Source organism: Cavia porcellus, unplaced genomic scaffold (assembly GCF_034190915.1).
Source record: "Cavia porcellus strain 051 isolate PalLab524CR breed Dunkin Hartley unplaced genomic scaffold, mCavPor4.1 scaffold_4, whole genome shotgun sequence".
In the NCBI taxonomy this organism is placed as follows: domain Eukaryota; kingdom Metazoa; phylum Chordata; class Mammalia; order Rodentia; family Caviidae; genus Cavia; species Cavia porcellus.
The window spans coordinates 58,295,258-58,313,544 of NW_026947487.1; the positions used below are offsets into that span (position 1 = coordinate 58,295,258).

At 34.6% G+C, this 18,287-nt stretch overlaps 1 protein-coding gene across 21 annotated transcripts in view; it reads right to left on the bottom strand.

Moving 5' to 3' along the window:
* Nucleotides 1-18,287, bottom strand: part of Chd9 (chromodomain helicase DNA binding protein 9) — a 243,065-nt gene that overhangs the window by 6,817 nt on the left and 217,961 nt on the right. For 17 of the 21 annotated variants that reach the window (XM_063247111.1, XM_063247105.1, XM_063247114.1 and 14 more), the window contains 7 exons: nucleotides 14,125-15,030; nucleotides 13,008-13,171; nucleotides 11,649-11,921; nucleotides 10,369-10,537; nucleotides 6,841-6,980; nucleotides 5,736-5,957; nucleotides 2,049-2,177 (listed from right to left, as the gene is read on the bottom strand). In XM_063247111.1, coding sequence (XP_063103181.1) covers nucleotides 2,049-2,177; nucleotides 5,736-5,957; nucleotides 6,841-6,980; nucleotides 10,369-10,537; nucleotides 11,649-11,921; nucleotides 13,008-13,171; nucleotides 14,125-15,030 — 2,003 coding nt within the window. The remainder of the gene's footprint in view (nucleotides 1-2,048; nucleotides 2,178-5,735; nucleotides 5,958-6,840; nucleotides 6,981-10,368; nucleotides 10,538-11,648; nucleotides 11,922-13,007; nucleotides 13,172-14,124; nucleotides 15,031-18,287) is intronic. The other 4 variants (XM_063247117.1, XM_063247122.1, XM_063247118.1 and 1 more) reach the window with 3 other exon arrangements.

Consider the following 18,287-nt stretch of genomic DNA (forward strand, 5'->3'; position numbering starts at 1 on the left):
CATAATTTGCCTAAAGTTAGCTAGTAATCTTAGTATTAGAATTCAAATCTATGTCTCAAAAACTTATTTATTTTTCTTTTTATTTATCGGGAATTGAACTCAGGACCTTGTGCTCGACAGGCAGGTGCTGCACCACTGACCTATATCCCCAGAAATACTTTTAGTTATAAAAGGCTAAGGCAGAAGGATTGAGATTGTGAGCCCATTCTGGATCACACACTAAGATCTTGTCTCCAAAGAAACAAACAAATGAAATAAAGACCCCTACAAAAAGTATGAAATTACACATAGCATTCATATGATAAAAGTGATGTAACTAACAAGTTGTAAATAAATTTGTTCTGCATGGCTTGACCACTGAACTACAATCACTGCCTATGAATATATACTATATTTTAATAGGGACTAGACAGGATTTAATAGTCAGTTGTATTACTTAATCCTAGAAGTAGAATCATCTATCATTCTTTACTTTCCTTGCTTAATCTCTGGAATTTCTACTGCATTTTAATGAAAACTGGGTGTTGTGGAGCATTCCCATAACCCTAGCACTCAAGAGGTAGAGGCCAGATATCATTGCAAATCTGATTGCAGCCTGGGTTACACACTGAGTTCAAGGCCAACCTGAACTACATAGTGAGATGCTGTCTCAAAACACCATTAAACAAAAACAAAATCCAAGGAGAAAATTAAGTAAACTTATAAATCAAGCAAAATGATCAGGTTCCTCATGAGGTTACTATTAAAAAATAAAATTTACAATGTTTAATATTAAAGTTAACAAGTAAAATCTAAAATTGGCAAAGACAGTTTGTTATCCTACTCTTTCTTTATTCATTTATGCTTTCACTCTGAAGTGCATAAGAAAAGTTGAACAAACTATATCCCCAAAACTGAGAGGAAATAAGTGTTAACTTGTCTATATATATGACAAAATTAAAGCACATTATTAAAAGTTTTGTTCTAATTTCAGTATTTCTTATGCAAAATTACGACAGTTTTACACATTTTTATTCTAGCAGTGAGGGCTTTTAACAGAGAACAAAACCACCAGGGAATTAACATGACCAATGTAAGGCAACTGAGTTTGTGAGAAATCTGCTGTTCTTCCTGAGACCAAATTTTCTTTCTTATTTTGTTGCTTGCTCATCAGAATGAAAAATCATGTGTCAAACTACACTTACAAAAAGGTGTCACAAGTCTTCTATTACTGTCTTTATGAAGCAGAATACACATACATTAATTTTGTTTCTCCCTGAATCAGGTTCTCTCCAGGTAGGCCTTGAACTTGCAATTCTGCCTCAGTCTCCTGAGTGGTGGGATTGCAGCAGTAAGTCATCACGTCCCACCTAATATATACTAATTTAAGAATACAGTTTGATAAAACAATGTTGACCCATATTTGGTTCAGAAATAGGCTTTTGAAAAACCTCAACTCTTATTTCCCAATCAGCAGTAAAATGGGATCAGCATGGGAATTAATTAGTCTATAAGACACCATGGTTTGTTTCTAGGTATCAGATGATAAATGATACATTTTTGAATGACAAAATATACATTTTTGATATCTATGATGTAAATGGTGTCCTCTTATATCAGAGTTGCTCTATCAGTCTATGATAGACCTTTTACATTTGGTATTGTGGGGCTGTCTTAAGCAGTGTAGGAAGTTTGAAACCGCATCTAAGTAACTGGCCTCTAGGCGCTAGAAACAAGCACTTACCTGTTCCAGCTTGCTGAATTGTGGCTATCAAAAATGTATCCAGACATAATCAAATGTTGCAAGGGGCAAATATAGTGACCTTGTATAGTATACAATATGCAATGACACTGCTTAGGCAAAGATATGCTGAGTGACTTACTTAGCTGGTTTAATAGCACAGCCAACCAATGATGAAGGATTTGAAATTAGATTACATGATGCTATTATTCATGTCTTTCTCCACAAATCTAGGCTCAATTCATTTCCAGGTCTTAGAAAATAATGAGAATGGTACTGTATCTTAAATATTGTATCAATGTAGAAAGAGTAACAAATGTATAAATACCTTTCTGGCATTTCTCCTGTTAATCAGCTGAACACGTTCTTCTCCAGTGAGACTATTAATATCAAGTTTATTGGGGTTTCTGCAACGATGCCTTTTTTGTTTGGGCCTTCCCTCGTGAAGCTGCATTCTCTAAAATGCATAGACAAAGAAACATCTTTAAGATTTTTGCTTCTGCTGAATTGTTGAAAGTATTACAGGTGAGCTGATCTAGGTAGTCTGATTCTATATAATGTGGAAGCATTTATCCTTTAGCTATACATTTAAAGATTTTCAAGGCCACCATGGTGATCACTGCTGCGGTTCTATATATATGAAAGTGAGTCCTTCCCTGGGCTCCTGAAACAAGCAGGACTACACTAGTTCTTTCCTTTAATACCTCCAAAGACCGTGGTATGCCTGCAGTCACACTTGAAGGGTAACTAATGATGCTGGAGCAGTTTCCTGTAAGCTGTAGTTCTTTATTGTTTTAGTTTTTCCTGGTAAGTTTCTTCTTTGCTAATAAATTTCAGTAGAAACTTAACAATCTTTCTTGGTGTTATAATGATTTATAATCTGTGCTAATGATAACATTTATTACTCTTCATCTCCCTAATTTTTCTCGTCTCTCATAATACAACACTAAAAGGTATTATTTTTACTTTACAAATGAGGAAATCAAGGCTTACAGAAGTTATACTCCTCAAGATTATATAGTTAGCAAGGAGAAGACACAGAACTACTATCCAGGATTGTGGTTTTAGCCAGACACTTACCTAGCATGTACATGGCTATGAACTGAATCACCAGAACAATGAACACATGCTGAGTAAATAAATAAAATTTAAAAATCTCCCATCAGGGTCATAAAAATTAAAACTTCTTCAAACTATGCAATTTATCTCTCCAATTATTATTATTTTTTTGTCTTTTTCTTTTTTATCAGTACCGGGGATCGAACTCACGACTGCCTGCTTGCAAGGCAGGTGCTTATGCTGCTGAGCTAAACCCCCAGCCCCCTATCTCTCCAATTATTAATAAAGCCGATTTTAGTATTTTAGTTGTTTCTGAACAGTGATGACATTCAAAGAAACCAACACTCAAACTCTTTAGCCTTGTATACCAGTCCCCAAGGCTTGGACCTATCCTACTTACCTTTCTATATATTTTGTATGCCCTCTCCCTCTCCCACATACTCTAGAAGGTCAGAGAATCACTGTCTGATGCCTTACAATTGCATTCTCTTTTAACACCCCTTATTCATTTTTTTGCCCACTAATTAGTAGCTCTATTTTCTAGATTCCTCTTTCCTCAGATAATTTTTTTTTTTTTTTTTTTTTTTTTTTTTGGTACTAGGGACTGAATTCAGGACCTTGCACTTGCCTGGCAGGTGCATATGCCACTGAGCTATATCCCCAGCCCTCCTCAGATACTTTGCCTAGCCAATTAATTGCTCTTATATTTATAATCAAGACCCTTTATATATACCTCTATTACAGTATATGATGCTATAATTATTTATGGAAAATACCATAATTTTGTGAACCAAGAAACCAGTAAAACAACCTTAGAAAAGCAGATATATATTAGAATTTTTACTGAACAAGTACTGTCTTTAAAAATGTTTACAATCTTAACAGAGTAAAATAAAACAGCATGATGCAGGGTTTATTTGCATAAAAATAATAAATGAAATAAAAAATGGATAAGTTTAATAATAACTTGGAGTGGTTAAGAGAAAGATATAAGAATCTTCAGAGACTAATGTAAGTAGTATGAGGGCAAGATACTGATCATTATTATATGTTCAGAAAGTAAAATAAGTATCACATAATAGTCACTCTAAAAACTGCTGACAAAATAAATGTTATATTATGAAATTATAGGCTTAAAATGACTGTTTTTTAGAAAAAACCTTCCCCTCATAATTATAAGAGCATTATTTGACATCAAATTAAAGAGGAATTAAATAAATGCACCAGAATTTGTAACATCCTGAGTAGCTAGCAACATGACTAGCAGGTATCCAAAAGGCCAGATTTAAGGTCACTGCTATAAGGTTTCAGCAGATTATCTCATGTGACAACAGCAGCCAGATGTCTGTTCATCTGCGTGTCTGTCAGACACATACCTACCTACCTATCTACCAATCTACCCGGTAGCAAAGATCATTCTAGGCACTGGAGCTTGCATGGTTTTATTTCACAAAAAACACACAAAATACAAGACAATTGATTTTTTCTGCTAAGAAAATAACCACCATTTTACTTTTAGATACCAACTTTTGGTTTTTAAGACTATGTTTTCAATTAGATTTGATAAGTATTTACAAGAAGGTAGATTGTCTTCTGCATATAAAGATTAATGGGCTTGGTCTTGAGGACACCCACGTGAACAGGACATGGTCCTTAAGAGGGCTCTGGGGTAGTGAACAGCTTCACTTGTGTATTGCTTTTGAATATCCTAATGGAGGCAGGTAGAACTAGCCTGCTAACTTCATTAGTATGCCTTTATTTTTTCTAAAATACATAGAAATATTCAGGGACAGTTACATGTAGTTTGCTATATTAGTGTCTGAGAGGAAAGTACTAGAAAATAACAGATTTCTATGAATGAAAAGGCCATAGACCTGAGATAATATTTCCTACAATAAGAAAAATGCAAAATAGGCCAGACAAGGTTGCACATGCCTATGATCGAAGCACTCTCAGAGACTGAGGCAGGACAGCAGTTTTGAGTCTAGCCCAGGGACTTAGTGAGTCCTATACCTAACCAACTAACAAACAAAAAGCTGAAAATGCAGTGCAAAGGGCCTTGGGTTCTCATTCCCCAGTCCTGGAGGAAGTTAGGGAGGAGATACACGTTAAATTTATATCTATTTATTTTGGAGTTCTGAGGCTAGAAACCTGGGTTTTGTATACTCTAGGCAGGTTCTCTAACACTGAACTACACTACTATCCCTTTTTGTCTTATTCTGAAACTGGGTCTGGCTAAATTGCTTCACCTGGTCTCAAACCTAGCTAACCTTCCCAAGCAGCTGGGATTACAGGTGTGTACCACATCACACCTCATTTTCATTTTTGATTCACACAAAGCTGGACTTTATGGAGTAGTACTTTGAACTTTAGATTTAAATCTCTTTTGTTGTATAGCCTTAGACTGTTAAAACCTTCACTCAAATTCATTACCTGCAAAATACATGTAATAATACCATCCTAATAAAATTTTTATGAGTGATTTATAAATAACAGATGTTAGGGTTAAAAATAGAAGCAGGAATATAGTTAATTTTCAATAGTGTTATTAGGGAAATCATTATTATTTTAAAATAAACAGAAAGAATTTTTAGGACTTCACAAATTTCACTGGCTCTAACACAGTATTCAGTACTAGGGATGAGTTTTTTGTTTTGTTGAGACAGAATCTTCTTATATAGTCCAGGCAGGAGTGTGCTTTTCCTGCTTCAGCCTCCCAAGTGGTAGGGTTATATTTGTGTACTATCCCATCTCTCTTAAAGTAAAATTTACTATTAAATACACGTTGAATGCAGAATGGAAAGTGGAAATTGATACTGTATCATAGGAAGGATGGTAATTATATTTTTCTGCTCATTTTTCTAACTCTTAAAGCACCATGAGAACTTATGCTTCATCATTTAGGGCTTGATGAGTCACAGAAACAAAATATACCAAATTTTAAGGTATAACCTACAGGAATAAAAGCTCCTAAATCTTCCACATAACCTGGGTGTTCCTTAAGCCATTTTTCCAAATCCTTTCGCTTCGGTGCGTCATCTCCTGCAAGTCTTGTCCCATCTTTAAGATTAATCACTGGAACTGGACTTTCTGTATCAGGAATTCGTTGAGGTTGAGAATAGGATAGTGCTGGATTTATTCCTGTGGAAATCTGTGAGTTGGTCAAGCCTAACGTAACCTGTAGAAGAACACCGAAAGGGAAATTTTATTTCCATGATTATTCTAATTTTGGTTTAATTCCTTTGTTGAAGGAAAAAAAAATATATAATTTTGCTAAATATTTTAAAGTTAAAATTCTTGGTTGTATATTGGTATTTTCATACAAAGGAGAGTACTACTCAGCTCTAAAGAGGAGTAAACTTGAAGCTTTTATAGGTAAATGGATGCAACTTGAGACCATACTCATAAGTGAAAGAAATAATATTCACACATGTAGGCATTGTATTATCTCCTTATTTTAAAAAACTGAAAGAGTAAATAAGACCCAAAATGTATAATAGGTTTTGTGGAAGTGAAAGGGGAAGAAACTGCTCAAAAGGAAAGAACAACTGGAATGGGGGAAAGGACAAAAGAAAAAAGGGAAAGAAATTACATACACACATATCCCATTCTACACACACACACACATACCCCATGTATTAATCCCTGTTAGTTCATCAAAAAAAGTTTGTACTTTCATTGTTTGATCATTTTTTTATGCTTATATCTTGTAATCTAAACAACTACTTTGAAGATAACAATAAGCAATACAGTAACCATTGTTAATCTCTATTATGCTAATTTGAAATTCTGTACCATTATTTTTAGTCTTTTTTTGGTCAAACTCATAATCTCATGCTTGTCAGGCAGTGCTTACATCACTGAGCTAAATACCCTTGTTTTGTTTTAAAAATTTAAAAAAAAATTTCTCAGATTCTGTTAAGGTGTAAGAGCATGGAGTAGCATACCTCTAATGTTATTGTTATTAGTCTTAAAAACACAAAGTAACATGGTTACTACTTTGGAAAAGTATATTTACTAGGATTAAAGTTTAGACTCAAAGACCAATAAATTTTACTTACATGATTAGGTGGTTTATTTCTATTAAAAAAGAGGATGTCTACACCCTCGACATTCTTTCTCCTTCCCCGTCTTTTTTTGACTATGGGCTGGTTGTCTAAAATGACTCCATTGGCACCAGAGGTTGACTGGATGGAAGTACCTAATCAAATAAAAAAAATACAAGAAATATTTTAGTTCCTAAACAAATTCAAAGCAATCATTTTTAAAAACTATACAAGACAATAGTAGTTCTTTCGAGTCACCTTTCAAAAGGTGCCACAGCTCACTTGTTGTTAGAAGGTAGGGTCTAGTTAGACAAGATGGGTCACTGCAGATATGACCTATCTCCCTTCTGAGTCTCTTCCTTCGCTATCTCAAATGCCATGTTGTTGACCATGCAAGGACTCAAACGTCTAGAACATGAGCCAAAATAAACTTTTCCTTTAATTTGCAGGCATTAGGTATATTGTACCAGTCACAAGACAGTGACTAAGATAGGTACCTTATTTAATATGGTTATGTATAACTAACTGAAATGATTAAAATCATTACTGTACACATGAAAGTACTAGAGTGGGATACAAAAAGATTTCATTATATGCACATAATGAAATTCAGTATAGTCAGATTAACATACTGTCGCAAATAGGATTTTGAAAGTACTTTTATTATACTACATTTTACCGGTAATAACACTAAATTTACTAAAATACTTCTTTTAAAAGTATTATTCTAATTTATAAGAACTTCTTATGGCTTCATATATAAATGAACTGCCTTAGATCAGCTCTAACATGACTGCTAAACTTCAACTTCCATCCTATATCAATTTTCCATTACTTGTATTCAGAATACATAAATTGGCTATTCTCTTGCACACATACCTATCTCTCTAATAAGACTTTATACACTAGCTGGATCACTCTTCTCCAAAACAATGTAATTTTCCTGGCATTAAATCTTTGGTTTAGGCTTTTTTGCACTTCCCACAATCCTATTTTCCAGAAAGACCATTATCTAATCTTCCCTAAGTTTCGTTTTTGTTTTGATTAAAACTCATGACCTTGAACTTGCCAGGCAGGCACTTATGCTGCTAAACTAAATCCCCAGCCCCGTAATCTTCCTTAGTTTTATCCTCTATTCTGTTTTACTTGTCTTTATTAATTAAAGTACATTACACCTGCTGTCTTTATTCAAGGCTTTCAGATAAAACTCCAGTGTTAATCACTGAAGAAAAAAATTGTATATCTTGGGTAAAATAAAGAATTTCATTTAAGAGACTCCAATTTTAGAAATGGCCCCCTTGCTCCGCCACTACCAGTTAATGAGCCCAGGACATTCACACTGAACTATATCCCCAACCTGCTTTTTGGAGACAGTCTCACTAAGCAACTAAGTTAAACCAAGGCCTGGTTTGAATTTGGATCCTGCCTGAACCTTCCAGAGTGCTGAGATTATTATAGGTGTGCACTACAAGGCTCTGGGTATTCTGTAAGTACTTAATCTTAACATCTATTTAGCATCTAATTGTATTCAAAATTCTTTACTTGCTACTGTATAAATGTTGTTTTTACTTAATCCACCCAACAATGTGACCTCTCTCCTTCCCTCTCATTTTCACCAACAAGAAAAAGCTAAAAAATAATAGATTTTCAAAAGTTATATAGAGAACAGACCTGGATTTCACATTTACATTATTAAGATGGATGAGATATACTTGGCTAATAATTCTATATAATGTTACTTTTAGACCTTAAAAATTCTGTATAGCTGCAAAGCTGGTGTTACAATAACTACAGATTAAAAACAGTACTATTTATCAAAGCAGGGGATATAGTTCAGTGTTCAGGCAGGATCCAAATTCAAACTAGGCCTTGGTTAACTTAGTTGCTTAGTGAGACTGTCTCCAAAAAGCAGGTTGGGGATATAGTTCAGTGTGAATGTCCCGGGTTCATTCCCTGGTAGTGGCGGAGCAAGGGGGTCATACAAACTTCAGCTGCAATAGTACTAAAATGTCCAGATTATTGAAGCCTCAATCTCATATTATACTGGTATTACCAAGATAAGAGCAGAGATAGTATTAAACCCCACAGAACAGCATATAACTTATCTTCTGCCACTGTTCACATTTTCCACTGAAAAAGGAGCTCCTTAATAAGAAAACTGTCATTGTAAAGCTCAGTTTGGGGGATATATCTCAGAAATAGAAGCATGTCTGCTTCATATTTGAATTCCCATTTGTTTATATCTGAAAGTGTTGAAAATGGCAAATGATACTATTTAATCCAAAAGAGACCAAAGTGATGTTGATGAAGCTGAATTTATAATTAAAAAGTGGTAACAGCAGCAATGGGAAACAATGATCAATTCAAGGTAACATATAATAAAGCCTTATTTCCCCAACTGTAAGAATTCCACATACTATACACATGGGTAGTGAAAGTTTTGAAACGTTTCTAAGTATTGCACAGCAACAAGACTTAGTATAATAGAGTCCTCAGGTTTATGCATAAGAAGTTATTAAGGAACGTATAACTCAACCTTCTGCTTTAGTTGAAAACCAGTATTTGTGAAGATTAGTATGTAGTATTCAACAGTGACAATTAGTTGATCTTAAACACCTAATGATCAATTCTTGCCAATTTAAAAGGAGTAGACAAAGAACAATCAAGCCAGGATAAAAACAATGTCTAAAGTATTCCTCAATGCCTACAGCACACGTAACACACAGTTAAGAATTACCTATGCAGTAGATATTTGATTCAAATTGCCAAAAGGTAAGCAGAATTATAGAAAGTCCTCCCTGCCCAAAAAAAGAAATACAGAAAGTTCCAAGGGAAGAGATAATAATTCTTAAAAGTATGACTTAAAAAAAAGGTATGAGTTATTCAGACAAATCACAAATCAGCAGACAAGTGACAAGGTTAATTCTGCATTGCTTTTAAAGGCAGAACTTTAGTCAATAAGGACCAACAGCAGGTAAAATTTACTTCCAAATAAGGATTTTCCTTAATTTCCTAATAAGGACAGTTATAGTTGGCCAACAATTAAAAGAGCTATTTAAAATAGCTGAAAACCTTTTTCCTGTAAGAATATCATGGAGATGGAGGTTAACTTCCTGGGATTAGTCATAAATAATTCCTGTATCCTATAGTGGCCTATACTAAATAATGAGTCTAAAAACTTTCTACAAATTCTTGTTTCACTTTTACCCATTACCATTAACTTATAATTCAGATATCTGTCTTAAAATTAATTAATATACTTGCACACTGAAATGCTCTTTGGGGTTTTACCTACATAAAGCTGCTTGACAAAAAGATGTCTCTACCCAAATATTCAAGTCCCCCAAATTAAGCTGTCCTCTATGATTTAAAATACCATAAGTAAAACAAATGTTTATTAAGATTTAAAGTTATACTGATTACTTCATAGGCTTGACAGGATGCAACATTAATGGAAAAATGATTTTTTTTATATGGGTCTACACAAAAGAATTTGGAAATGGTAGGGAATGTTCATAAGACAAACATTATTTACATCGTTACCTGACATTGGCATAGATTTTGGAAAATTAGCAAGGCTTGTCTCTGATGCACTCTGAAGCTCTCGAAGTCGAGTAAGGTACTGCTGCTGTCCCAGAGCACCATCATCACTATCAAACGGTCTTTTCTGGGAAAGCCCTTGCTTCTGAAATGTCAACTTTAAACCACCTTCCTATTAAAAAAGAATCATTACCAAGAAAGAAAGTTAACAAAAATTGTACTGCAGGATATTAAGAGAAATTTTACAAAGAAAAAGTGAAGTAAAACTCCCAAAATGTTAATGTAGTTACCTTTTTTTGGTACTGGGAATCAAACTCAGGACCTTGCAATTGCCAAGCAGGTGTTTTGACATTGAGCTATAATCTAAACCCTTCAAAAACTCTTAAAACAACTTTTATAATGAACACTAAATCTTTTAGTTCCCAATACCAAGGATTGACCCCAGAGCCTCATATAAGCTAGTCAAGTGGTCTCTGACTGAGCTACATCCCTTATCCTTTTCAAACCTGTATTTTGAGACAGGGTTTAGTTAAGTTGCTCAGGCTTCTCTTGAACTTACAATACTCCTGGCCTCAGTCTCCTAAGTAGGCATGTGCAACTCGCCCACCAAACTTTTTGTTATAAAGAAAAAGTTAGTCACTACATAGACTTTTCTAAGTAAAACCAAGTTTTTCATGTGACTAGTACACTGTAACATTTTCAGTTTTAGGCATATATGCTAAGTACATTAGTCATATGGCATGACCCATATTTAGATACTGAATAAATTAAGACTTCAAAGATCTGGCTTTTGTTGTTGTTGTTGTCATTGTTGAGGCAAGGTCTCATTATGTTGCCCAGAATGGCTTCAAATTTGTGATCCTCCTGCCTCATCTTCCCCAGTAGCTGGGATTAGAGAAGTGTACCATAGTGCCTGGCTTAAGATAATATTTAAATAAATGTTACAGATAAAAGTAAATGCTTAAAAGAGAAAATACACTGTCATACCATTTCTATACTATGCAATAAAATAAAATCAGAAACTGTCACACTGTTTATGAAAGCATCTTGGTCAGCAGAAGAACTATTTTCAGAAGTATGAGGAAAGAAACACACTGCATGATGATCCCTCTAGTAGACTATTCAAGTTTAATAACCTGGATATCAAAAAAAGAAAACAATCCAAATACTAAGGAGACAAATATGTGAAGGAAGGAAGAGTAAGAGCAGGCAGCCGTTTGCAGGAAAAGCATGCTGCACACCGCAAACGCAATCAGGCCCTAGGGCAATAAAAATACACATACGTCTTTGATTTTCACTGTAAACTCCTTTTCTCGTACATGCTTCTTCACCTTTGACATCTGTGTTGACTGATCATGTTCTTCTTTGACACCAGCACCTGGAGGCGTGGGAACACTGGGCTCACTGTATTCTGTAGAGACTCCAGGGCTGTCCAGTAGTTTTGTGGTATAGAAAGAAGCCACTGTATTAGCATCATAACTTCTTCTGGCTGAAGGCCACTTCCCTTTCAGAACTGTTTGACAAATACTGTCCAGGCGGTTGATCATCACCCGATCCTAGAAAAGCATGCAACATCACAGTGTAATTTTAATAATCAGGCCAGAACTTTGGAAATGGCCAAAGAACTTTGATGACTTAAACCTGGTACTACATATATACATGGGGTATGCATACATATTCTCACCCACATTATTCTACAAAATAATTTAAGTATAAATTCTCTTTAGTGAAGTTTGAGAATATTATGTCTTCTATTGTTTTTATATTACCAAAATAACACAGGTTTCTTATTATTTTAAAAAAAACATATGAAGTTATAAATATATCAAGGAGGCAACCCATTCAGGATCTCTCCTGTTTCTCAGGAGCTATTCTTATTTCCCAATAAACCTTTTCTAATTTTAAAAAAAGTGTATCAAAAAGTAGAGAACCTTCCTAAAGGGAAGTATTTTTGTACTAGTCTAGTCAAAGAAAGAATAACATAATTGTAGTAATCTAATCTTAGCTGCTTTTTGTAACTGAATGTATTCGTGTTTAAATGAACATTTTTTGTAGTTCATAACTGCCTACAATAAATTTATTCAAAGAGACTTAGTTAAAAGCACCTATTTCTTTTTTTTTTGTCTTTTTTTTCCTTTTTATCGGTACCAGGGATTGAACTCACGACTGCCTGACTTGCAAGGCAGGCGCTTATGCCACTGAGCTAAATCCCCAGCCCCCAAAAGCACCTATTTCTAAAAGATGAACTTATTTAAATTGAATGTAGTACTCCATTGTCTTTTTTTAAATTTAAAAAAAAAAATTTTTTTTTATCGGTACTGGGGATCAAACTCACGACCACCTGCTTGCAAGGCAGGTGCTTATGCCACTGAGCTAAATCCATAGCCCCTCCGTTGTCTTTTATTAAAGTTTTTAAATTAAAGTACTATTTTATTGAAGAATTTTTATTCAAGTTATGTTGTAAAGCATAACATTTTAAGTAGAACTAATATAATGGATAGTGTAATTTATATTTTGATGCTAGTATCAGACTATCACCCTACATTTTATACTGACCTATTTTTTTCCCCATCATCAGAATACCTACCATCAACACAATATACTAAAAAATTACCTGTATCAACAATAAATTCTTCCTTTACCTTTGGCCAATAGGAGGCTGCCAGCATATATCCACCTTGTAACACATAAGCAGACTCTGGTGTCCCATTGTTTATTTGAAAACTGTCCTGGGTCTCATCCTGGGTGGTGCTCAGTGATGCAATGCTTTCTTCATCATAGGCTTTCACATGAGGGGTACCTTCTGCTATGAACAATTATAAACATTTTTCACAAATGGAATCAAACAAATTTAAATATGTATTTAAAAACCTTATATAATCATTCAGAAATATTTGCAAATCAATGGTAGAAATAAAAAAGTTAAAATGGAGGAAAATTCATCCAGAGTACCATAAAATAATCACTATTTTTAGATGATTCCTGACTCATAGACTTCAGCTGGACTGGGAGCAATATAAATACTTGATATAGATGCCATAATGTCTTAATGGTTTAGAACTGGGCATGTCCATGTGGTAGCCCTGAATGTTATGCCTATGAAGTTGTCACAAGAGATTCTGACTCCTGTGGGGTATATGGTCCTGTAAGCCAGAGTAGTTCTTGCACATGTTAATGTTCATGCATTTCCTTACAACTGAACTAGTGGACTTTTCTTGCAGGAAAGAACCACCTGACATAAATCTATTAACAAATTGTAGTTTTTATTCTATCCTACATCCTTCTGAGTAGGTGGTTGTCAAGTATAACTTATAATACTCTATTTAAAGACTCCTGACAACTGTTATGTAACAGTATCTTTCATTTGTTCACTAAAAACTTGTTCCAAGGGAACATATACTACTAAATTGAAGGCAATCAAAAAAAAAAAAAAGCCAGGGATATGGCTCAGTGGCCCAGCGCCTGCCTGGTAAGAGTGAAGTCCTGAGTTCGATTTCTGGTACCAAATAAATTAATAAAACAAAGAAAGATATTGGGTATAATTTCTAATTCATCCAAATACTCCTTGTGGAAATAGCTTAAATACTGAATAGGCAATATGTATAATTAACTCTAGGTTCCTTTTCAATAATGCTTTTTAAGAAATCTGTATGCACAAAATTTAGGCTAATAATTTTAAGCATGCTTTAATTATCTGAATAGTTTTTTGATTTTCACTTGAAAGGTTTTCTTAAAAACAAAATTACTTTATGCATATACCTCGCTTTTGGACTTCCTCTTCATCACTGTCACTTTCTTCTGATGAAGATGAAGAGGATGATGATGAGGAGGAGGAAGAGGAAGATGAAGATGACGCTGAAGAACAAGATGAAGATGAAGAAGAACTAGAGCCTGATCGAGAGTGAGAACAAGAAGAGGAGGAAGACGAGGAAGAAGATGATCTGGAAGAACAAGATGATCTCTCAGAATCAGAGTCAGAATCAGAACTAGATTCTGATCCTCTTTTGTGGACTCTCTGTTTCTTAGAAGCTGAGTTTGGAGTTAGGGGTTTTGTTCTGGCTGCAACCATGCGTCTGTCTGTTTCAACTTTTCCACCAGATTTCTGGTCTCCAGTAGCCTGTGATAAAACACCATTCTTTGGACTTACAGGCTCAGACTTTATTAGTGTCCTGGCTTCCACAGAAGACATAGATTCTTCTTCAGAAGACTGAGGCTCTTCTTTAAGATTTTCACTTTTAACTTTCATATCCTCTAGAATAATACCTTTAGCATCTAGGAGTCTAGGTAAAGAGGTAAGAGGAGATGTAGAAAGTGCTACTTGATATTGCTGTAAAAGTGGGGTAGAAGTCCGGGAATGAGCCATTTTATTTTGACTATAGTTCCTTTGAGCTGCCATAAATGAGAGTTCAGGATCACGAAGAATGTGATAGTCTGTTCGGCTCACCCCATGTTTAGCAGCGCCAATGAGCAAATCCCTATCATGGGGACCACATTCCCACCAGATTGGTAAATCTGGATTTGGATGGCAAAGCTTCAAACGTTCAAACAACTGTGGATGTCGAAGGGCCTGCTCCCGTACTTTCCTTAGAAGTTCAATGCGATACAAAGTCCTAGAAGCCCGTTCTTCTGTAATTGGTTGAATAAAAATACTTGGATCCACCAATTCTACAATGAAAGACAAAAATATTACCCTCAAAAATTATTAGATTTTGAACAAATTATGAAACTTCTGAAGTACACTTCTACAAGCATAGCTGCAATAACTGTATCTCCTTAGAATTTTTAAATGAGAAAATTAAAGATAAACATAAAACACTATTCTTTTGAAAAGTAGGTAAGCATAAGGTAATTTTAGTTATATTAATATAACTACAAAATCACTTTATGAAATCCAATATGAGCTATGACTTACTAATACCTGCTTTTTGGAAAGGGGGAAAGTGCTGGGAATTGAACCAAGGATTCACAAATGCAAGTATTCTACCATTAAGTTACATCTCAGCCCTAACATCTTTCTTAAAGAGAAAACACATGTGTAAATTCATCTGTAAATGAGTAAGAATTATTAAATGATACCCATAAAGAAATGTTATTAGCATATGTCAAACTGCAAACAATAACGTAGGGTACTGCAGTGTCATGGAGGCAACAATGACACTGAGTGCATCTACCAAATACCACACAAACTATCAGCCTGAGGCAGTTTCAACAACATTGGGATACATTACATTCCTTTTGATGAGGTTTTACAAAATTAAGGGTTTGTGAAAACAATGTAGGAACCAACACATGGAGCTCCTAATGGCCAAATCTGGACCACCCTGAGGAAAAAAGTAGTACAGAAATACTTTGGGTTCATCAACACTTCTGTTAGCAAATAATTTGGTTCACAAACAAAAGTGTCTGCCAAATTTTGCTTCTATTCAAAAACTGCATTGGGTAACAAGAGACAAACATGGCCATCTTTCTCAAACAAACAAAAACACAGCCATCTTCCCCCACATTGTAAAACAAATTAAGTTCTTAAACTGAGGTACCACAATATTGGGTTATAACCTACAAAATAAAATAAATATGCATAAATCATATTAATATGAATCAAGTGGTAAGGAAGAGACAGTTAAGTTTTGAAGCAAAATTCCACAGAAAAACTGACAGATTTGTACCTCAAATATTAAAAGCAATGTTAAAATTTAAGTAAGATTTGTGACACTTCTCAAATTAGTTAACTATAAGGGAAAGACAATGGAAAAATGCACCATAAACTACCTTGACCAAGTAATTAAAATCAATCAATAACTCAGTAATAAAACACACCATGAACTCCGTTATAATAATACATTCTGGGAAAATACAGTATCTTTTCTGCGGTACTCTTCATAAAAGAGCATAATCTAACCCTAATCATGTGAAAACACAAGAAAATCCAAACTAAAGGATATACAGAAAATTAATTGATAAATATTTTTCAAAGATATTAAGGATATTTAAAATAAGGAACAGCTGAAAACCTCGTATAGACTGTAGGAGGTTCAGGAGAAAAAAACAAACACCAAGATGGGATCCTAGAGTAAGTGTGTATGAGTGGAAAAATGAGTAAAATTTAAATAGGCACAGTCTACGCTCTGTATACAGGGGTTCTGTATTTGTGAATTCAAGTATTTTTTGGTTTGAAATTACAGAAAACATGATAAATACTTGATTTTAACAAATGAGACTAGAGGAAGGGGAGATTTTGTCTGTTTTGTGCTACACATATTCTGATTCATGGACTCAACCAATAATGGATTGAAAATACTTGGGGCAAAAATTGTGTTTGTACTGAGCATGTATGGATTTTTCCCTTGCGTTACTTCCTACACAATACAGAACAGCAACTATTTACATAATACTTACACTGTATTAGGTATTATAAATAATCTGGAGATGAATTAAAACCTATGTGAGGATGTGCATAGGAGATATGTAAATACTACCCATTTTTACGTGAATTTCTGAGCATTATCAGATTTTGGCATTCTCAGTGGTTCCAGAATCAATCCCTGACAGATACAAAGGGATGACTGTATTTAGTTAGTGGCATTATATTAAATTTATTTCCTGGTATGATAATTATAGTCATGTAAGATTTTAACATTTGGAGAGACACTTAGATGGACACTCTCCCTGTATGTTTTTTCCAAGTTTTCCTAAAACTAATTCAAAACGAAACAAAAATGAAGAACTGCAAAATTCAATATGGAACAGGAAACATAAGAAACAGAGTGGAGATATCCAGACTATTATGGACTAACTGCAAGACTTGAAAATTTTTACATTGTAATATGGGTGCACACATTTCATTAGCATATAGCTGTGGTTATTCAAAAAAGAAAACTATTCTATTATTTATTAAGTTTTCAGATAACTGCTTGACTAGGACATAAACACTTACTGGGAATTGTTTGGAGTTAACTGTTCATTAAACAACTGTTCAGAATTACTTTTAGCTTTGTTTGCCATGAAAAAAATCATCAAGACATTAAGGGCACCATGAGCTGAGGAAATCTGGGAAACTCTAAACAAAACTTCACTCATCTCTTTAAAAAGGAAGCCTTTCCTTTTTAATGATTTTGAATTAGCCTTTCCCCTTCTCTTTTAAAACTAGATTCAAAAGTCATATTACCACTATATTGTTGATAGGAATTAAGAAAATAAATCAGGGACACTTGGGATTTGGGAAATCAAATGTGATTAGCTACTCTACTCAGCAGACTGACAAAAATATGTTAGTAAATACAATTAAAACAGAAACACAAGTGAAACTAAAGGCCTTTATATGAACTATTTATGCTTTTACATGAAATAGGAATAGAAGGCCACTGATTTTAGCAATTAGATTGGGGGGGGGTGATGGTACTGGTGATTGAATCCAGGGCCTTCACACTGAGCTACAACCCCATAGTACCTGTTTTTATAGACTACATCTTGCTATGATGCCCAGATTGGGCTCAAATGTGTGATTCTCTTGCCTCAGCATCCCAGGTGTGCCACCCATGACATATTAAATAAAGAATGGAGTGCTGGGGATGTGACTCAATAGTGGAGCTCTTGCCTTGCATGCACTGTGTTTGGTCCCCATCTAGAGACAGAAAGAGTAAGACTCTGGGTTCAACGTCCAGAATTGCAAATAGTTTAAAAAAACAAAACAGGACCTTCCCCACTCCTCCAAATAAAGCACAGACAACTGCTTAGAACACACTCACCCTGCAAACTGCTGAAAAAATGAGTTATTTCTTTGGGGTCTGAAAATGAGGAAATTCATCCTGTATCAAAAAGTTTCCTTAACTTTTTAGCTGTGTGTTTTTGAAGATAGCCCTGAGTACAAGCCTTATATAATGAAGTTTTTAAGGGGCCTCATTCCTTGAAAAATTTATCAGGTG